The 19,103-nt window shown below is 52.1% G+C and overlaps 9 protein-coding genes across 9 annotated transcripts; 5 read left to right on the top strand and 4 right to left on the bottom strand.

The window, feature by feature from the left end:
• Positions 1-799: 799 nt before the first annotated feature.
• On the bottom strand, positions 800-2,770 carry BDV17DRAFT_272253 (uncharacterized protein). Its single transcript, XM_073758873.1, has 3 exons — positions 2,365-2,770; positions 2,060-2,296; positions 800-1,990 (listed from the first exon to the last, which is right to left on the bottom strand). The coding sequence occupies exons 1-3, from the start codon at positions 2,538-2,540 to the stop codon at positions 994-996; spliced, it is 1,410 nt and encodes a 469-aa protein (XP_073612277.1). The 5' UTR covers positions 2,541-2,770; the 3' UTR covers positions 800-993.
• Positions 2,771-3,068: 298 nt separating this feature from the next.
• BDV17DRAFT_185170 (uncharacterized protein) lies at positions 3,069-5,161 on the top strand. The gene is made up of 2 exons (XM_073755014.1): positions 3,069-3,830; positions 3,883-5,161. Exons 1-2 carry the CDS (start codon positions 3,114-3,116, stop codon positions 4,873-4,875), a joined length of 1,710 nt encoding a protein of 569 aa, XP_073612276.1. The 5' UTR covers positions 3,069-3,113; the 3' UTR covers positions 4,876-5,161.
• A 17-nt stretch (positions 5,162-5,178) lies between these two features.
• Positions 5,179-6,487, top strand: BDV17DRAFT_272247 (uncharacterized protein). The gene is made up of 2 exons (XM_073758872.1): positions 5,179-5,497; positions 5,564-6,487. Exons 1-2 carry the CDS (start codon positions 5,425-5,427, stop codon positions 6,385-6,387), a joined length of 897 nt encoding a protein of 298 aa, XP_073612275.1. The 5' UTR covers positions 5,179-5,424; the 3' UTR covers positions 6,388-6,487.
• Positions 6,488-8,320: 1,833 nt separating this feature from the next.
• Positions 8,321-9,456, top strand: BDV17DRAFT_272243 (uncharacterized protein). Its single transcript, XM_073758871.1, has 2 exons — positions 8,321-9,014; positions 9,065-9,456. The coding sequence occupies exon 1, from the start codon at positions 8,422-8,424 to the stop codon at positions 8,941-8,943; it is 522 nt and encodes a 173-aa protein (XP_073612274.1). The 5' UTR covers positions 8,321-8,421; the 3' UTR covers positions 8,944-9,014; positions 9,065-9,456.
• Positions 9,457-10,154: 698 nt separating this feature from the next.
• On the bottom strand, positions 10,155-12,824 carry BDV17DRAFT_272242 (putative carboxylesterase). Its single transcript, XM_073758870.1, has 4 exons — positions 12,524-12,824; positions 11,888-12,455; positions 11,518-11,835; positions 10,155-11,456 (listed from the first exon to the last, which is right to left on the bottom strand). The coding sequence occupies exons 1-4, from the start codon at positions 12,667-12,669 to the stop codon at positions 10,701-10,703; spliced, it is 1,788 nt and encodes a 595-aa protein (XP_073612273.1). The 5' UTR covers positions 12,670-12,824; the 3' UTR covers positions 10,155-10,700.
• A 53-nt stretch (positions 12,825-12,877) lies between these two features.
• Positions 12,878-14,598, top strand: BDV17DRAFT_185127 (uncharacterized protein). Its single transcript, XM_073755012.1, has 6 exons — positions 12,878-13,108; positions 13,161-13,200; positions 13,258-13,325; positions 13,376-13,749; positions 13,814-13,878; positions 13,931-14,598. Exons 1-6 carry the CDS (start codon positions 12,935-12,937, stop codon positions 14,371-14,373), a joined length of 1,164 nt encoding a protein of 387 aa, XP_073612272.1. The 5' UTR covers positions 12,878-12,934; the 3' UTR covers positions 14,374-14,598.
• Positions 14,599-15,598, bottom strand: BDV17DRAFT_185128 (uncharacterized protein). The gene has a single exon (XM_073755013.1). The coding sequence runs from the start codon at positions 15,429-15,431 to the stop codon at positions 14,823-14,825; it is 609 nt and encodes a 202-aa protein (XP_073612271.1). The 5' UTR covers positions 15,432-15,598; the 3' UTR covers positions 14,599-14,822.
• Positions 15,599-16,704, top strand: BDV17DRAFT_185121 (SDR family NAD(P)-dependent oxidoreductase). Its single transcript, XM_073755011.1, has one exon. It carries the CDS (start codon positions 15,766-15,768, stop codon positions 16,678-16,680), a length of 915 nt encoding a protein of 304 aa, XP_073612270.1. The 5' UTR covers positions 15,599-15,765; the 3' UTR covers positions 16,681-16,704.
• On the bottom strand, positions 16,705-18,509 carry BDV17DRAFT_300316 (glycoside hydrolase family 3 C-terminal domain-containing protein; the record flags this gene model as incomplete). The annotated part of the gene is made up of 6 exons (XM_073764033.1): positions 16,705-16,917; positions 16,977-17,623; positions 17,653-17,781; positions 17,845-18,276; positions 18,324-18,453; positions 18,505-18,509. The coding sequence occupies 6 exons, from the start codon at positions 18,507-18,509 to the stop codon at positions 16,809-16,811; spliced, it is 1,452 nt and encodes a 483-aa protein (XP_073612269.1). The 3' UTR covers positions 16,705-16,808.
• Between the last annotated feature and the right edge of the window lie 594 nt (positions 18,510-19,103).

Raw genomic sequence — 19,103 nt, 5'->3', positions numbered from 1 at the left:
AAGCACCACTAGCTTCTTGATATGTCGTGGCGCGCTGAGCTCGGGAAACAAAGTCGCAAATGCGCTGAGCTTGAAAGGCTAGGAGAAAGTCGGCTTCAGCCTGCACAGGTATAGCTTGCTGCAGCACTCCGGATTGTACGGTGTGTTTATAGGCAGTAAAGATCCGATACACCCACCCATGAGGACGATCGAATGGCGAAATGGAGGTCCTTTGCTGAAGAAGGTGATTGTGGGATCTTCAGAAGCAACTCTGGTGACAGGGATAACAATAAAAGAGACATCACTGGCGGTTGGACGAACAAAAGGAGTGTCGGGAGGCGGAATCTGGAGTTGTTGGAAGGAAAAAGTGAGAGTGATGAACACAGAACACAGAATACTGACTGACTCTTGACTCTTGATTTCTCCAGATTGGTCGGACTCGATTCATTTACCTCCCGCTTTGGTTACAAACCCTGGGCGCTAATGGTAAAAAGAATTATTCGTCGGTGGTTCGGATTCTAGGCGTCTACAGAACTATATTCACCAGGCCCACGTTAGGAACCGAGCCAGCAGTGCAGATTTTGTAGACCCATGGATCGATCCCGGCGCTTGTGCAACATTTTAACTGCAGGCCACTGGATATACTTACCCTTAACATCTTTTTTATACATACTTCAATGTTCCTTGCTCTATAAGAACCACAGGGCAGTGTCTACCTTGACCCCAAAGGACCCAACATGAGAGACAGGCCGGTATCTTATCATACTCCTTCATTTGCTGAATATCTAGAAAGAGACTTATGACAGTATTTAATTATCCTGCTTTATAATGCTTAGAAGTAGTAGTAAGCTACGTCTTTGTATCGAGGTTATGCAAGCTCCATATGTTATTCTCACATTACACATGGCGCCCAGACAGACAGAAAAGCAGGCACTACCTAATGCCATCTCGACATGATAGTCTCCAAAGCGATTCAGCAAAGGTCCACTAGCGTGCCTCGACGAATCTACCTACCTAGTCTCGCGTCCGGTCAATAAAATTAATCACCTTCCGCCCCGTCGTACTCCTAACAAACCCCGAATAATCAGTCAGATACTTCAGATCGAATAGCTCCTCGTTGTTCTCAAAAACCCAGAAGAATGCCCGCAACTCCCGCGTCAATTCCTCCTCGCTAATTGTCCCTGGCTCATTATGCCGAAGCACACGCAGCTCGAGGACAATGTCAACCTGGTGATGGTGGTCCTCGCCAGACCCTTCATTCGCCTTATACCTCCGGATAATCTGATACTGCAGGATCCCCCAGGACTCAGTCCGCATTGCAGCTTGCACAACCGGGAACTCGAAGTACTCGCCGTACCAATCGAAGCTGATTCTGCGATCGCGGCCGTATATGCGCGCGACTTTGTAGTGGGGCGCATCTTCAGCTGAGACTTTGGCTTTGATGGACTCTGGTAAGGGGTGGAGCGAGCAGACGTCGCCGCAAACATAGCGGACGAGGGGATGCCGCAGTCTCTGCAGGGAGGTTTGCACAAGGAGGCCCTTTTCACCATGGGGAAGAGGCTCAGAACTTTGAGAGCGTTCGTCTTCGATAGTGAAAGGGAATACCTCAAGATGCATGAGACGCTGATCATACACAAAATCCGCATAGTGCTGCTCTCTCGTGGACTCCGTTAGGTCTGCTGGTGAAACAGCCCAGGGTCCAGCTTCCGCACTCCCAATCACCGAAGAGACAGCTATATTGGGGAAGACGGAGTTCAGGAAACCGCGCTGGGCTGGGGTCATTGGCTCTGAGGTGTAGAGTGCTTTGTTGATGAGTAGTTGGCTTCTTGTGTCCTCGGGGAGGGTCGAGATGTATCGCGCTAGCTGGATAATTTGGCCTGCGTCGCCGGCAATGCCATTTACTCGATATGCAATGAGCGTCTCGATCATTTGGTCCTGGTCCATTTGGCTCCCAGCACAGAGAACCGTGGCGCCAGACCCTTCTAGCACCTCAGACATGAGGTCCAAAGCCCTATCCGCATCCGAGTCCACGTTAGGCAAGTTTGCTTCCCCGATCCAACACAAGCGGGTAGAACATTACCTGTAAAGGTGACCTGATACGTGCATTGTCATAATCCAGTCTCCTGGACCAGTAATCCCGCAAGATCGCAAGAGGGATCCAATAGCCGCTCGTTGTTGTCGGGTCTCTTGCGAATCCGTTGCAAAGACCATCGGAGGTCCTCCACCGGATCCCCCACCGGTTGTGCTGATATACGTCCCTTGTCGATACCCATTCCGAGGGTCCTGATCAGTTGTAAGTCGAGCAATCTCCTTGTATCTAAATAACAGTCTTAGCGAGCCTTCTATGAAGGCGAGAGAAATGAAGCTCAAAACAAAGACGCTTACAGCGCTTCTTTCCATGTCAATGGAAACGAGGACAGCTTGAACTCGGTTGCTGACTCTCGAAGCCCTTTTAGCAAACTAGACAAATCCTCACTCCTCGGCGGATACGGGGTGTCAGAATAAAAAGGATGAACGCTGGCGATTTCCAGCACATCGCGCAAGTCGAAGCCGTTCGCCATCTTGGGATTGAATGTAGGCTTCAGGTATCGATGACCGCGGTAGATGCCACCATCAGCTCGGTAGTGAACTTATGAAGTCAATATCTATTATCCAATTCCATAGATAAATAGTTCCTGGACCGTGACGAAATGCAAGTGGCGTGCGTTAGTACTCACTAGCAGCCTTGCGCTCAGGTGGGAGACGTGCGGATGCAGATGGAGACGACGATCACTGAGATGCAGATCGGATCGCTTCGTGGGTTACACGTACAGATACAGTGGCATGACAGAAGTTTGAGTCGTCCCACTTTCACCACAGTAAGCGCTAGTAGGTAACCGCATCCTAATTAGGCCTAGTTGAAGCTATTCCGCCCGCCAAAACAACGCGTAGATACATGGGCGTGATGGTGAAGCTATACAGAAAGTGGGGCGACTCGAACTTTTGCCATGCCACTGTATCAAGCCACAATCCACATACATTCGATAGTCAATCTTGCAGGTAGTACAGGTTGTTCACTCGGAGCAAGACCCCGAAAGTTCGGATTTCCTTGTTCCTCGCGTAAGCAATGTATAAACTATGGATCTGCGCACACTATGCCTCTTATTTTACTGCTCAATTCATCTAAAAGCGACAATCATCTTGGATCATCTCACATCAATGTGGCCGCGATCATGAAGAGACAAACGAACCGTTTGAGCAGCATCTGCTTTCCCCAAAGCGTGGACCATTTCTCCCAACCAGCAGATATCGACCCTGAGACTCGATCTCCCCTACTTGAGAGGTACCATCTCGAGCTCGAGAAGTGTAGCCCTCGGGAGACATGGGCCGGTGATGCACACCAGAAATCGGTGCCTTACCCAGTGCTCGTAACCGAAGCTCATCAGCGTCAGCTAGCGGAGCTCAGTGAGGCGTTAGTCCTAGCAATCACCGATATCGTGGAGCGGTGGTGGTCGGATGATGAGGCTCGCTTTCCAGAGCGGATGCAGCTCGAACCGGCGGAGGAAAAGCTGCTTCGAGTGAGTTTGACTCTTACCCAATTTTCAAGTTTTGCTAAAAGGTTGATTATCCAGTGGATGCAACAGCTGGAATCGCATGAGCTCCGCCCATTCAGAGCCTGTCAAGGTTCTTGGAGGCCGGACTTTCTGCTTGAATCGTCGAATGATCCCAACGGAATCGAGAACTATCGAATCTGTGAGATTAACGCGCGGTTCTGTTGGAATGGGTTTCTTTTTACCGCATTTGGCCAGCAGGCGCTTCTGAATATGGGCCTTGAGCAATATGGCCTCAAGGGAGCCACAGACCCGCGAAAGGTAAGGGCTCTCGCAAGTCCTGTCAAGGAGAGGCAAGTCTAATATAGTACAGGTCCTTACTGGCTTGAAAAGCCTCTTCGATGCTTCACTCCCATTGCACCTGGTCAAGGGCGAGGAGTACGGATACGATATTCACATGATCGTTCCATATGCGCAGCATGTTTTACAAATGGACGTCAAAGTCCTTCCTCCAGAGAGTCTTCGATTGGTACCCGCCGCAGCTCCCGGCGGATACAAACTGTACTGTCTGTCTGGGGCGGATACCAAACAATCGACGATAGTGAACGATGCCGGCGAGTGTTTGGAAGAGGTGCATCAGCTCGGAGTGGAACTCCATCAGCGCGAGCTGCTCTCCATGAGCTTTGAAATGCTGCAGCAAATCAGCCTCAGATGCTTCAACGACATGCGGACAGTGCTGCTGGTTCATGATAAGCGGATGCTAGGCCTTGTTCGCGAGGAGTTGAACTCACTTGTTGCGCGGAACGTGCTCTCGTGCCATCAAGCTGGGGTTCTTGATCGAGGACTTGTCCACACGATCATACCCGGATCTGGAAAGCTGGAACAGTTCGTATCCAGGTGCCAGACAGAAATGCTTATCAAGAACGACTATCTACTGAAGCCAGTTCGCAGTGGAAAAGGGGTCGGGATCCTGTTTGGCGACCAGGCCACGCACGAGGAGTGGATGGGACTTCTTTACGGCATGCGAGACCCTCGCCTGAACCAGGGAAGGACAACATACGTTGTGCAAAAGCAAATTCAACAACAGACATACGACGTTTTGCTTGAGGAGGACGCTGGAGTCGGGAGCTTCCCTCTCATCGGGACCTTCCATATCACGAATGGCGCGTTCCTTGGTCTTGGGCTATGGCGCAGCGGTCCCGGTCGAATCTGTGCTTTGAGTCGTGGAGGGGCCTGGATGTGCTCTGTCGTTCCAGCAGGGGTGAAAACTCTTTCCTCGTGGAGTCACTATTGGTGGAGCCATCTCGCCTCACTATCGAGTCTGATTCCGTCTTACATTAGAAGGGGTGGAAGTACTTTAAGATGATTGGTGTTACGGAAGTAATCCTTGGTATGTTCTATCTAATGAACTTGCTTTTTTTGAGTGAAGACTATTCGTACAAGAGTTGTTACTTCTTGTAGCCCAGACCGGATTTAAATCCAGTCCAAATTGGTACCTGTACATGTCACATGTTACATGATGCATGATGCATGCTAGCTGGGTCTGGCTGGCTGACAACGCGAAGGAAAGGAGGACAGAGAGTGGCGTCCAGATCTTGGCCGTTCATGCATGGAGGCAATCTATTAGTAAATGGAAATCTCTTTCGGGTAGATCCCATATCCTCCAGACGCGAGATCTGCTTGCATGCATACGCGAAACTAAAACTTTAGTCCAGCTGTGGACTACTTGGTATCCAGAGTAACCTGACGGCCCGTCGGTTGAATTGCGTTACGACAGTGAGGGAAGTGGCTTGTGAGCAAGCGTGATGAGGATGATCGAGGAGAAGAAGAAAAGAGGCGAGCAGACATGGGGTTATTCAACCTATAAGACACCCTAGCACTCGTGGGGCATTCTTTCGTCTCATCAAATCTCAGAATGGCTACAATGCAGCGATTAGCAAGAACTCTCCCAACAGCTACCCAGCAAGTTCCTCGAGTGCCTAGTATATGTGAGCTTCTAGTACACTGTCACCTCCCAGTCTTTGCTAATGAAAGTTGCCCATTTGAATCTCTAGCACGTCTCGCAGTCTCAAATCCTACCATTTCCTCCCATCATGATCACCTACGTACTGTCCACAACACGCTCCAGAGGGCCGGCGTGCTCCATATCCAACTCGGCTTCCAAGACGACAAGAGCACCTACCTCCACGAACTGTTGTTAAATTTGCACCGATACCACGGCCACGGCCTACCAATATCCCACAGCTCAGATCGCGGCTGGATGTGGGACATCAGACCGAGCTCCGAAACCTTCCAGAGCCAAAATACTCGAGCTCGATCCGAGACAATGGAGGAGTTCCCCTGGCACACAGACTGCAGCTACGAGCGCTCTCCGCCGCAGTACTTTGCCCTCCAGGTTCTGCAGCCAGACCGATGCGGGGGTGGGACACTATCGATTTTGAATGTTGAGGAAGTCCTGCTCCTGCTCTCCCGATCTACGCTGGAGGCTCTCTTCAGCCCTAGTTTCCAGATCACAGTGCCGCCGGAGTTCGTCAAGAGTCAGGCAGATACGAAGATCGTCGGTGGCCTGCTGGCGACGCGCCCTGAGACAAACACTATCAAACTCCGCTTCCGAGAGGACATTGTTGTGCCGCTTACGAGTCAGGCATCTGCTGCACTGGCCGAGTTGAAATTGGTCCTTATGGGTCCAGATGCACGTTCCCGAGTCCTAAACTTGGAGGCCACAAGCCTTCCGCGTGGGTCAATCATCTTGATGGACAATGGGCGCTGGCTGCACGCGCGGAATGAGATCAAGGATCCGGGTCGTCACCTGCGAAGAGTCCGTTGGGATGCGCGGCAATTCGTCAGTCCTTCTACTGCTGCTGCTTTAGGTTTGTAATTCGTCTACTGTGGGTTACTTAGGTGTGAAATGAAGTCAGCATGCTTGGTAATTAGCAAGTACAGATCGTGAGATCCAATACATTACTTCACCTTCAGTGTCATCATCACTGGGTCTCTCTAGATGCATACCCTTGAAACCCAAAACCCTTCTCTCCAAGGTCAATCTGAATCAACCGGATTCCTCCAGATCGAGTAGCGGTGTGCCACCAAAAGAAGGATATGCAGGCTGCAGAATTCAGCAAGCTATTTGTGCTGGTACTACGTCTCACACTTTCCTTCGGCTTCGGCCGTGTGAACACCAGCTCGTGATCGCATATTGGTCAATCCAGGATTAGCCTTGCTTTTTCGGGGGTAGATCCGTACATAAAAAGCATATCTCGCTTGCAGGTCTGATCCCGGCGGAATCGGCTGCAGATGCCAGGGCAGATCGAGCACGATCGACGCACAGACATCGCAGTCTGACATCATTTTACTCTTCACTATGCAGTGGCTGGCTGAGCAGCGAACACTATGTAGCTGGGCACCGGAATAGTATGGTTGAGGACATGCGACGTACTCCATACGGGGCCGGGTAGTGGGGTTTACTCTCCTCCCTTCGTGATCTGAGCATCAAGGCTGACTGTGACTTGGTAATGATTGTATTCTGTGCAACGCGACCTCCATCTGCCCAAATGCCCGTGGCCTGTATTGGCCCTGGAAAACAGATTAGAAAAGAAACCGAGGTGGTCATGCTGATTTCTCTATGCATTCTGTGGCTATCGCCTTTAATGTTTTCAAACTGAAGAAGGACAATCAGACAGCGCAAAGCTTTCGATATCACAGTTGGCCAGCTTAGGCAGTTTTCTTCTTCTTCAGCCACCGGAGAGGGTCGCTTGCAGGCAGCCTTGACTCAACTGCCATACCCTTCTACTTGGTTACTGCCCCGAATTGGAATCGACAAACATCAGGGTCAAGTAGCAGCAAGACGTCCACTAGGCCAACTCCCCATCAGCCCAAAGGAACGTCTAAGGCCATCTGTTTAGTTTCAGAACAAATGAATCCACAGTGAATGGAACGGAAACCTTGGGATTGAGACATGGAGCATGCAAACCAACAAAGCCATCTGTGGCCACAAAAGCCAGCCCCATTCTTTTGACTTGGATACGACAAACAAATTCCCCAAAACAAGCAATCTCCGTGTCCCAGCTCGTTAAAACGCAAACTTGCTGAAGCTTAGAGACAATGACCAAAATAAGGAGGTTCACTGCTAGGAGAGATTTATGGATGACGGGCACCTTTATGGATACAGGGCAATACAATGCCCATTGCCCGCCACTAACATGCAGCCGCTACTGATACTCAACAAAGCCGAGGCTAGCTTTGTTCCTACGGCGGGAAAATGGCTAGAGAATGATGAATCTCACGCAGAGCCCACTATAGCCAGGTCCGCTCGGCCATAACAAGCAAGGGCGGGATTTGAACTCGGCAACTTGGTGGCTATATCTACGTCAGTCGCCGACTCTTACCCTGTTGGATCTTTACGTGGCTATCAAGATCCGCCCCAGTCCACAAAAGCTTTGCGCTCCATGGGTCGTCCTTAGCGCGTAAGTAGGATGCATAGTGGCGGGGCGGCCCAAGTCGAGCGATAGCCCCAAGGCAAGCTGACTCGGGCATGCGAAGCATTTAACCAGAGGACGACATGGATTTCATGGAAGCTGGTAGAACGCTTTCTCCATCTGCAATGGTTTTCTTGCGCAAAGTTATCCGGAAGAGTGCTCGGTTAATAGGAGTCGGCAGACCTTGATCACCTGGCCCTCTTCATGCGTGTGCCAGTGGGTGCGGGCGCGGGGGGTGAATGTCACGTTCGCGGTTGCGACTTTGGCATCCCGATGGATGAGTTCAAGGAAGACGTCGCCTTGAACGTGGGGCCGACTTTGACTGTCTGGCGTTTGTCTGCCGAGGAGAGGGCTGAGGGCATTTTGGATAGAGGCTATGTCAGTTGGGGTATTAGGAGACTTCGTTGTGGACGTGGTTCATAACTTGGGTTCTGAAGATGATCCTGAATGAACGGCAGGACCAGCAGCTTGAATGCGCGATTGCCGTCTTTATACGGCATAGACGGAGGTGGAGGGGAGTAAGCTCCAATGCAAGTTGCTTATCTGGATCTACTTCAACACGGCCACTATTTCGTCATGTCTGGCTTGCTTTGCGCGATTCAGGCCTGTCTAAGATCAACTTCGGAGTCAGGCGCAAGATAGAGTGCTGTTTTAAAGGATCGACTGCGTCCTTTGTTAAGGATGATCTTCGCCACGGGGCCACTTTCCGGCCGCTAGAGGCTGCCAAACGCAACCGCGTATATCAAGCGTGGCGCCAGGAAAAGAGCAAAGAAGAAGAGGAAGCCTGGACAGTGTATGTGATGTTCCAAGACACGGCATACAACCGGACAAATATGCTAGGTCGTGCCAAGTGTGGCGCCACCATAGGTTACTATGATGGTGAAAAGGTTGTGACAAGCCTGCCGGTATTCCCGTGTCGCTTCACTGACAGCCTGGACGGCGGAGAGGAGCTTTGGTAGCTGACATTCTAGTAAGCGGCTACAAGTACATGAACTACAATGGCAAGTTCATGGATAAGAGAAAGACAACGGTACAGCACCCCGCATCATGTTTATTTGCGAGTATATTGACGCATTACAGTATGCAGGGCATTGTCATCGTCGGTGCAGCTGAACAGAGCGTGGAATTCGATGAGGACGACTGGTCTTTTGAATGGGCTTGCTCAAGCCTTGAGGAAGGAAGGGTTAGGGGTGCTCAAGATCCAATCGACTTGGTGCTGCCGGTGCCCTTCATGTCCGGCCTCCAGGCAAAGTCGTTATTGTCGGAGTAGCAGCTGCTCCGGCTCCTCCTCCTGTGATTGACGCATTTGCACTGGCCACCAAGTCTTGGGGTACATATTTTCTTAATCTCATACTCAAGTCTCTCGTGTTTGCTGACCAGCAGCTCCAGAGAAGGCCAACGTTGACCGGCTGTCCATGATGGACAACCCCGATACCATTCCGGACGCCAATATAAACCCTGACAACCTTTATTAATTTCCCGTGTCCACGTCATCATGGGCTTCTAGAAACTCGACAGTATCAAGCGCCAGAAGATCTGGAAGAACTTTCTCAACAAGCTCCACGCCGAGCGAAAGGGCAAAATCCGCGTGACCGAAACCGGCATTGACTTTGTTCAAGGCCCAGAAATGAGCGAGATGGATTGGAATGACCGTGAGATCCGCAATGCCTTCTAAACCGCCATTGCGCTCCCCGAGTACGACCAGCGCTGGCTCACCGAGTATTATGAAGAGGGGGAAGAAATCACGGTTGAGGCTGGGTATTTCAAAAAAAAAAAAAAAGTCACAGAGATGAGCCAGTAGTTTCGTAGGTATGTGGACGGTATCAAGAATAATTTGGAGGCCGCTCGTGCGCACAAGTACTATGGCCGGAACGATATCTACCGAGAGAAAGATACTCTGTCTGGCCCTAAAACTTGATGTGCTTCAGTATTGCCAAAGCAACCTCCTGTCCCCGGCAGAATCAGTGCTAGTTCTAGGGGTCAAGGAATATCACTACGACTCAAGAAACTTAGCCAGGGCCGTTTTGGTCCTTAAAAGCCTTTTACTGTACCTGAAGTGGACATATCCGGAATAGTGTATAAAGCGGTTCCTGTTTTCGAGATGTTAATCAGGAGCAGAATCAGCTCCCTAGAAATATTAACAAAACCTGTTTTGGTAAAGTATCACCGCATTTTATGTAGGTGTTGGGAGATACCTAGCTGGCATTTGATAAGTTTTGCGGGATTGTCCGTGCTCTGGCGGTAGCAGTAGGCTTGAATGTTCCAGAATCTATACGGCCTTACGAGGTCTGTACTCTGCAATATCCACGACCCTAGATATATGTCTGACCATGTCCATGAAATGATAGCATGTGGACATAGCATCAGGTCGACTGGCCATCTTCAAGACGGTGTTGGAAAGTAGGTATTTGCTTCCACGCACCCTGCCTTATGTTCGTATTTATTCCTTGGAGAGCGGCCCGACTTGTTCACAGTTAATGGTTTAGGTATACATTCTTCCTCCCACGCGGTTAGGTATTCGGCCAGCAAGAAAATAGGGCATTGAAAGCTGGAGGCCGGCTCGGGACGACCACGGTCAGACTACACCTAATCTGAGGTTGACGGGCCCTTCCACATTCAAACACAAACCCTCCTTTTTTTTGCAGTTCGCCTGGCTATATCGTCTATTTCTGACCCTCCCGACCTACTGCCTTACACAAGCCAAACCGCTTCAGGCTCAGAGGGGCACCCGCCCCGCAACCGCCCTCCACCATTGGCATCGATAGCCCCTCCCGCCTTCCCAGTCATACGCATCCACAAGCCTGAAAACATTGACAATGCCCGGCCCCTCTCTGAGATAGTACTGCAGATGATTCGTCTCAACATGCAGGCTGAGCGTACCGCCCGTGGTATTCAAATCCATCTGCCAAGGCTCATCCACCGAAAACGCGGGCCATGAAAGATTTCCATGGCAATCGGCTGGCGCCGTCGCATTCGATATATCAGCCGTCGCATCAGACAAAGGGATTACAGGTGTATTGCGGATGATGAAGTTCCCCCAGATTTTCTGGAATGCGTGGTTGAAGTCGGGGCTGGGAGAGTCGGCAGAGAAGTACGCGCTCAGATCGGCGCCGTGGTATGCCGGTGTGGCGGAGTACTGGTACTTCCACCCCTCACGATTCTGGCTGGAAAAGGCTTCCGCGAGCCACTGCGCAGGGCAGTCGAAGGTTGATTCGGCATATATGTTGAAGGCCGTTTGCTGCAGGCCCGTGGCCATCTCCGACTGGTTGAGCGCCGTCGGCCCCGCGTCGCCGAGGGTGTCGAAGCGGGGGGCGGAGTTTCCGGGGGATGTGGTAGAGGTTTGGTAGATCTTGTTTAGGGCGGCGATGTCGTGGGCCGTGAGGTTTGGGAAGGTGAGGGCGATGTGGGCATCGAATGAGGCGCGGTCGACGAGGGTGGGGTCGCTCAGAGGGACACCGTCGTTGGCGTTGTTCTGGAACTTGTCAGGAGAAGAGAGACACGGTTCATGCAGTCAGAGTGTACAAAGTACTTACCCCCACGAGAATGCGCCGACCACTGACGTGACCGTGTAACAGTTGCTGCGAGGGCCGCGTAGTGAGCAGCTCCCCGTCGACTACGGGCAAGAAGGCAAACCCGCCAAAGACGTTGCCAGAGGTCGACACATCGGCGCTGGCATTCTGGAGAGCTTCGGTCGGAGCGTCGAGCAAGCAATTGAACGTCGTGTTATGGCGTCCTCTTCGCACAGACCGGGGCCCGCAGCCAGCAAGCTCAACAAACCGGTCGTAGTGACGGGTCGGTTCAGGGTCGTTGTAATTATAGATGGGAGCGGAATAGGGGCTAGCCGCGATGATCTGAGTTGTTCAGCTGCGGTTCTTTCATATGAATCTGGGAATGCTTGCTTACATTCTGGAACAAGTGGTCCTCGCGGCCCCCGTACGCAAGGGCCTGCAGCATGACCGCACCCGCGCCTGCCGACTCGCCCCCAACCGTGACGCGACCGGGATCCCCGCCAAACTCCCTGATGTGCTTTTGCACCCATTCGAGAGCGAAGCGCTGGTCGAGCAGTCCGACATTAGGCTGGCCGTTTTGCTTCACATCCTCGGATGAGAGAAACCCAAATGCACCAAGACGATACTGGATCTCGACCGTGATGAAGTCGTTATTGTTGGTATTGATCATCGCGCTCGGATCGTAGGTCGCGCCAAACAGAGCGTATCCACCGCCATGAATCCATACCAAGACGGGAAGGCCCGATGCTCCCGGCGCCGCATAGACGTTCAGAAACAGGCAGTCCTCGTTTCCAGGGCCGGAATTGAAGCCGTAGGAGGCCGGAGTCCCGGTCGCTCCCGACTGAGGACACACTGGGGGCTGATCAACGGCAAGAATGACTCGCGGAGGGTGACGTTGAGGCCGGACGGCTTGAGGGCTCTGCCACCGTAATTTCCCCAAGGGTGCTGCGGCATATCGGATCCTAGCAAGCAGGGGTCAATTTAGTGGTGGGAAAAGGGAAAAGCAAACAGAGCACTCCGGGATCCTCACCCCTTCCAGATGTTCAGCCCAGACGTCGCGTCATGGTACCCCTCGTAGGCGGCATATCCAAGGTCAACGATTGGACCTTCTGCGGCAACCCCTGCCTGGATGAAGCTGACTGCGGCGAGCACGAACGAGCTGAGCCGAAGATGCATGATGTGACTAGGAAGGAGGTGTTGGAAGGAGAGATTCGGCCCCCAAGGCAGACGCAGGCTTAAGTAAGATTCCGCAAAGACAGAACGTGCTGCAATTTGGACCCGCGGACACCCGTTTGATTACCAGTGATCCTGAATGAGGTTGATGCGGCCGGCCTGCTTATCTTTGAATAAGAACCAGCCACCCATTGCCCAGGTGTTCTAATAAGGTCCACCATCCTTCATCCGTGGATGCTTCGCGACACTGACACTGCCAGCCACCCAAATGAGCGACCCAAGCTCTAAATACCTGGCCCAGTCGAAAGTCCTCGACCTCAACGTCTGCTACTCAATTCCGATTCCGTTGGAGATCCTGTCGACCAGTCTGCGGCTCTGGGCTGAGTTGCGCCCGGGGAGAAATGGGTTAGCATTCGATGACCTCCTCATGGTCTGGGCTACGGTACGAGTGGCCACCTCAGTCGCGGGAGCTTCCTGATGGGTGAATAATACAGGCTGTCAGCGTTGGGCTCTGCATCAGTGGGCTGGTTTACGGTAGGCATGGCTCACCCTATACAATCCGCATGTATACCTGACATAACTTGGATTTAGGCCCTCCGTACGGAATGGGGAGGCACATCGGTGCGGTGAATGAAGAGGATGTAAAGACGTTCATGATGGTAATACCTACTCCCACAACTGCCTCGGGTCAACATTTAACACCCAACAGGGCGATTATATCTTCAGTCACTTCTACGACTTTGCCATCGCCAGCACCAAGCTCTCCGTCCTCGGTCTATACTATCGCGTCTTCCCCAAGCCTGTCTTCCGCAGGGTCGTAACCCTAACGGCCGTCTTCGTCGTCCTGTGGCTCGCAACGATGGAATTCGTCCTGGGCTTTCAATGCCGACCGATCCAACGGTTCTGGGACTCTGACGTGGACGGCGAGTGCTTCAACCTCGTCGCATTCAGCTACTTCACGAACATCACGAACCTCGTCACCGATTTGTGGATCTTCGTCCTGCCGTTGCCCATTATTATACGGCTGCATATTTCCAGAAATAAGAAGATTGGGCTCAGTTTGCTCTTCTCCGTGGGGTTGGCGTATGTGCCCTCGCTCGTCCAGAAAAGCATGAATGCCGGATCGGAAGCTGATACCCAAGTCCAGAACATGCACCGTCAGTGCCGCCCGCCTCTCCGTCGTCGTCTCGCAAGGCTCTAACGATTTCACCTGTAAGCCTTACCACTCGTAGCCTGACTAGAATAGCCCTAACTTCCGTCCCAGGGGCCGGCGTCCCCCTCGGCATTCTCTCCGTCTGGGAACCTCTCGGCGGCATCCTCTGCGCAAACCTCCCAATATCGTACAGACCTCTATCAGCTGCGTTTCGAAAGGTGGCAGGGCGGTCTTCCTCCGAGCGGAGCCGCCAAACACCAACCGGCCCGCGGAGCTGGTCTAGACTAGAGAATCACGCGATCGCGCGCCTGAAGCAGAAGAAGAACCCGCATTTTGAGATCTCGACGGATCATGGTACGAATGTGAGCTATGCGGATACGGACAATGTGCATCCGTCGGAGCTGGAGATGGGTGGAATTATCGTGGAGAGGAGCTTTAACCAGGTTGAGTCCTATATGGACACGAATCTCGATGTCATTCCATTGGCGCCGGCTGCTGCGGTCGAGAGTAATAAAAATCATCCGATCGCGACGGAGAGGGGCAAGATGAGGTAACAAGAGCGGTGCCTATTCGTTCCCATATATCATAATTTCGCCGATAATACATCCTCCTTCCGAAACGTTGCGCTCGAATACCTGTGGGGTCCGTAAAGCAGCCGCGGTTCAACATGCACCTCGATCATGATGCGGATTTCTGATTCAACATTAGAATCCTTGAAGGACGGGGAACCTGCAACTGGAGTTGACAGGGAAAAGTATGCTAGCTCCTATGGTGCGGAAATTCTGTTCGGCAGTAACTGTTCAATTTGCGTACTGATATCTGCCGCCAACTTTTTTTTTTTTTTATGTTCGTCAAGCAAAGCAACAATCGGTGCAAGTCAGTCCTCTGCCTAAAGTGAAGGCAAGATTATCTCAGTCTTGGTCGTCTCTCAAAGAACTCAAACGCGACTGTCAATGAACATCGACGCCGTTAGCAATGCGACTCTAACAACTCGCGCGTCCCCTTACTCATACAGCTCACCCCTGCCGGCTCTCAGGAGAAAAATTACATCATCTTCTTGAAGACCGACTATCTGGCGGAGTGACAGACTTTGCATCTGCTTTTCGTTGACCGCGGCTGTGACCGTGAAGCCCGGGATAACGACGGCGCAACACCTCTTTTCCGATACCTCCAGGAGGTGAAAGGCGAGGATGTCGAAATTGACAATGTCTCTCCCGCAGAAGATGATATGCGGAGAATTGCTTGATTCACACGATATCTTTGCAACAAAGAACAATGGCGATACACTTCTCCATGCAGTTGCCGATAGACCGGACACTGGGCGGAGCGAGGAAAATGCTGTGTGGCTGTTCAGGGAACTCAAGGAGCGGGGCTTGGAGGTACAACAGGAGAATAGCGAGGGACAGAGTCCGCTGGATGTTGCGGCGGCGTTTAACAAGCAGCAAAACTTGGAGCTTTTCGTTAGGGAGGAGTGAGTCATGAAGGTGTAGCTAGGTAGGCTATGTACATGAAGGCCCATCAGCCTTGCCTTCTTCCGTGCTGAGACAATCACGTAACTCAACCCTCCTCGCACCAGTCCTCCACGCGAGGCGAGGTGAGGGGAGGGAGGCATACTCCAAGAACGGGGGAGCCAAGCCGGCCACGTAGGATCGAGCTCCAAGCGACAGATACTTGGAGAGCCAGAGCTGGATTAAATGGGCTGGCAGTTGCGACGGGTATCTTCTATTCCTCACTCCACTCCACCATAACTGACCTTCTTCCTAAACACACTTGGGAAATCCTTAATCTCCCCATCCAACTATTCCCGAACTTGTCAGTCGACCATGACGTCAGCTTGCCATTAATTCTGCAACTGTCCACTTCCTATATTTCACGCAAAATCCGCCCTCTTAACACTTGCTAGTACATTTTGCCGCAGAGTTCCAAGTTTCCTACGCAATTCGACGATGTCGCCAGGGAAAGAGCTTTCTGTCGGCAATTTCACGGCCACGCGTCATTCCACTACGTACGACTACATCTCTCCTCTGAAGCTAAACCTAGCCGGCAAACACATCCTGATCACGGGCGCCGCCTGGGCGAACGGAGTCGGGTACGCCACAGCGACGGCATTTGCGCGTGCGGGAGCATCTGCTATAGCTCTCGCCGATCTACAAGGCATCTCAAGCGATCTCACCGCGAAGTTAAAGGTCGCCGCAGTGGAAGCTGGCCGCACCGAACCTGTGGTGCTAAGCTACACGGTTGACATTGCAAGCCGGGAGAATGTCCAAGCAATGCACAACGCCCTGTTTCAGGAGTTAAGTGGACGCCTGGATATCGTCGTGAACAATGCAGCCTACATGGAGCCATCCAAGCTCTTCCTCGATTCAGACCCAGATGTCTGCTGGAAAACATGGGAAGTCAACGTCCGTGGGCTCCTCAACATGACGCGCGCCTTCCTTCCGATGCAGCTCTCAACCCGTACTAATGGTACCGAGGGGTTATGCATTATGATCAATGTATCCTCGTCCGGTGCATTAAGCGCTCGTGCTGGGAGCGGGAATTATCGAAGTTCGAAGCTTGCGCTATTGAGGTGGACCGAGACTTTGCAGTTGGAGTATGGTGATCAAGGGCTCTTGGCGTTTTGTGTCAATCCTGGCGCTATTAAGACGAAGATTAGTGAAGATATCTTGCCGGAAACGGTGCGGGATGCTCTTCCGGATTCTCCAGATATCGCTGGGGATACAATTGCGTGGCTCGCTGCTGAACGCAGGGAGTGGCTGGGTGGACGGTATGTGAGCTGCCCGTGGGATATGGAGGAGCTCATGAAGAAAAAAGAAGAGATTGTCGAAAAGGATAAGCTTAAAATGAGGATGGTGTGCTGAGGCAATTGTTCACTGCTTTCTAGGCTTCTGGCTCCAGGTGTGCGCTTTTCAAGAGCTAGGCCTGTCTGTAATTTTCTTGTTTGCTAGTAGTAGATCGGTGAAAACCATATATATATGCTTCCCATGAATCATAACAAAATTGTGCCGGACAAAGGCAAGTCTCTGCTGCCAGACCCGACGTAAACCCGGCATATGCCAGTCGGAATCCCCCATTTCTGAGTTGGAACATCCCAAACACTACTTTCTGTGGCTCGCCAGCGCGAATAAGGACTTTTCCAAATCCACGCAGCTGTTACTCTGGTCTACCGGGGATCCCTAGGTACAGCTGTGCGTCAATAATGGAGATAGTAGCAGTGACCCGAGCTAGAACACCCCGCAGATCGTTTGGTCCCCCGGGCAGTAAGGGACCGAACGGGTAGGGATTCCGTCTGAAGACTCCAAGCCTTCGAATATCGAGTTCGAAGCGCGGCTTGATATCCTCGCGGTTGAAGTGCCGATAATCGATATAGACGCCCTCGCTAAAGTTACTCTGCGGGAAGTACCTAAAGCGCCCTGTCGGTGAGGGTCTCGTAGGTGTGAGGAGATCTCCATGGTCAGGCTCCTGCTTCGCGACGGTATAGAGCAATGGACCGGAGAATTGGCTTTCGCCGTGGAGCAGCGAGACGAGGGCGTGGCCAGATGCCTCGCCGGGGAAATGGGCGAGGATTACGGCGGTGATATTTGGCTTCTCGATCCAAGGCTCGACGAAACGCGTGTCAGCATTATGTAGAATGACAACGGTGTTGGTACATCGCCTTTCCACCTTGAGAATCAGGGTATCTGCATACTCGTCCCTCAGCCCTGAGCGGTCATAGTTCTCCGAGGCGTATGCGTTGCCGAAGACAAGACAGGCGTCACTAACCTGCATGACCGACGGGTGAACAGACCAGAAGTCCCAGACTAGCTGAGTCCGGTCAGCGCCGGCCCTGGAACAAGGGCCTGGAAGGGAGAAATAATGGTGGATTGCGATGTGGCTCCCGAGCCGCCTCCGGATATAAGAATTCCATTGAATGCATTCTGGGTGGCCGAAACTGTACTGTTACTCGGCACGTATCCGTGCACCTGCGCCAGGGTATACAGATGGTCAAGTGTGGGCGCGTATCAAAGCTCCCAGGGTGAAAACACGTTTGCCTCGGGCATCTGTTGGTCGGGGGCTTTGGCCGAGTAGCCCAAAATGGAGAGCATCCTAGGCTTTCTCAGCGGCAGTGCATTGTTGACATTTTTTTTTACCAGAACGTGTCCTCCTTCTACTGCGCCCTGCAAGAGACGCCGCTCGGCTACAGGGTCTCTGGCGTCAATAATCTCGTGTGGGAACGCCACTGTGGTTGGCATACCTACATCTGGCATCGGAAAATCATGATCCTGGCCTGCCTGATACCAAGCAGAAATAGTGCGAATCACCATGTCATCTATGCTTGCTTCAGGAATGGAAGTGTTTCTCACTGCCTGGGTTAAATTGGAAGCCCAGCTCTCGGTGGCAGGCATGACCACATCTAGTCCGGACAGGGCAGCATCGTATCCAGCATGCAAGGCGCCGCAGTCGCTAACGACAAATCTCTGACCAGTTTAGCGTTATCTAGGATAGAATGAAGAGGAGGGCAGACCTGAAACCTCAGTTCTTCTTTTAGAGCTCCGTTAGAAGACCTTGCTATTTTGGCAGGCGTAGGAATTATTGACCCGGTTATAGGAACAATCACATCCCCCGTTCCAGTGTGAATTGCGTCCTGAAACGGCCTGAAAGTGATCAGAGATTGTCGTCAGCCGGATATGACAGGATGTCTATACCACATGCAGATCTTGTGGAAGGTTGTGCCGTCTATGTTGGATGACAGCGCAGAGATATCCCCATCGGGCTGCGATAAGTCTCCTCTTCATTCCCAAAGATATGCTGAATGTGAACTTTGGTTAATATAATGGAGGATGATGAGAGTCCCGGACTAAGGGCCATGGCGAGGGAGACATTTTGGGGAACCGGTCGATCACTGCGAAGCAAGGGGCACAGGGGGATAGACGGCTTCGAGAATTACAGATTGACAATATGATATCAGATGCACAATCAAAAGCTGGAATGGGAGAAAGAGTAGCGGTGGGTCGAGCGGAATGGCATTGTTCATGTTGACGGAATCTCGAACTGCAGATCGGCTAACCATTGTCGACCACTGACTTGCTGGTTGCATCTGTTTCGAGAACTGATACAAACTCGATTCGTGTTATCGCAAGAGCGTATGATATCCGGCAAGGTCGTGGGTCTGGTGCAGATCTGGTGCCGCGCGATCTCGCCTTGCCTGGCCGCGGAGCGCTCGATCGATGGTTCGTTTAGGGCTTCGACGATCCCTGCTCTCATGGGAGTACTCACTGGGTCTCTGATGACGATGTCAAAAATG

Source organism: Aspergillus undulatus (genome assembly GCF_047715775.1).
Source record: "Aspergillus undulatus strain CBS 261.88 unplaced genomic scaffold BDV17scaffold_54, whole genome shotgun sequence".
Classification (NCBI taxonomy): Eukaryota; Fungi; Ascomycota; class Eurotiomycetes; order Eurotiales; family Aspergillaceae; genus Aspergillus; species Aspergillus undulatus.
The sequence above is the reverse complement of the archived record's forward strand: the minus strand, read 5'-3'. Positions and strand labels throughout refer to the sequence as shown.

Excerpts from the sequence above, each read along its gene's own strand:
- BDV17DRAFT_185121 (XM_073755011.1), top strand. The coding sequence starts at position 15,766 with ATGTCGCCAGGGAAAGAGCTTTCTGTCGGCAATTTCACGGCCACGCGT.
- BDV17DRAFT_272253 (XM_073758873.1), bottom strand. The coding sequence starts at position 2,540 with ATGGCGAACGGCTTCGACTTGCGCGATGTGCTGGAAATCGCCAGCGTT. Across the intron at positions 2,297-2,364 it reads TTGACATGGAAAGAAGCGCT|ATACAAGGAGATTGCTCGAC; the intron begins GTAAGCGTCTTT and ends ACTGTTATTTAG. Across the intron at positions 1,991-2,059 it reads GTATCAGGTCACCTTTACAG|GGCTTTGGACCTCATGTCTG; the intron begins GTAATGTTCTAC and ends GGATGCGGATAG.
- BDV17DRAFT_185127 (XM_073755012.1), top strand. The coding sequence starts at position 12,935 with ATGAGCGACCCAAGCTCTAAATACCTGGCCCAGTCGAAAGTCCTCGAC. Across the intron at positions 13,109-13,160 it reads TCCTCATGGTCTGGGCTACG|GCTGTCAGCGTTGGGCTCTG; the intron begins GTACGAGTGGCC and ends TGAATAATACAG. Across the intron at positions 13,201-13,257 it reads CATCAGTGGGCTGGTTTACG|GCCCTCCGTACGGAATGGGG; the intron begins GTAGGCATGGCT and ends ACTTGGATTTAG.
- BDV17DRAFT_185128 (XM_073755013.1), bottom strand. The coding sequence starts at position 15,431 with ATGCCTCCCTCCCCTCACCTCGCCTCGCGTGGAGGACTGGTGCGAGGA.
- BDV17DRAFT_272243 (XM_073758871.1), top strand. The coding sequence starts at position 8,422 with ATGATCCTGAATGAACGGCAGGACCAGCAGCTTGAATGCGCGATTGCC.
- BDV17DRAFT_272242 (XM_073758870.1), bottom strand. The coding sequence starts at position 12,669 with ATGCATCTTCGGCTCAGCTCGTTCGTGCTCGCCGCAGTCAGCTTCATC. Across the intron at positions 12,456-12,523 it reads GGGCTGAACATCTGGAAGGG|GATCCGATATGCCGCAGCAC; the intron begins GTGAGGATCCCG and ends CCTGCTTGCTAG. Across the intron at positions 11,836-11,887 it reads AGGACCACTTGTTCCAGAAT|ATCATCGCGGCTAGCCCCTA; the intron begins GTAAGCAAGCAT and ends TGAACAACTCAG.
- BDV17DRAFT_185170 (XM_073755014.1), top strand. The coding sequence starts at position 3,114 with ATGCCTCTTATTTTACTGCTCAATTCATCTAAAAGCGACAATCATCTT. Across the intron at positions 3,831-3,882 it reads GAGCCACAGACCCGCGAAAG|GTCCTTACTGGCTTGAAAAG; the intron begins GTAAGGGCTCTC and ends AATATAGTACAG.
- BDV17DRAFT_272247 (XM_073758872.1), top strand. The coding sequence starts at position 5,425 with ATGGCTACAATGCAGCGATTAGCAAGAACTCTCCCAACAGCTACCCAG. Across the intron at positions 5,498-5,563 it reads TCCTCGAGTGCCTAGTATAT|CACGTCTCGCAGTCTCAAAT; the intron begins GTGAGCTTCTAG and ends TTGAATCTCTAG.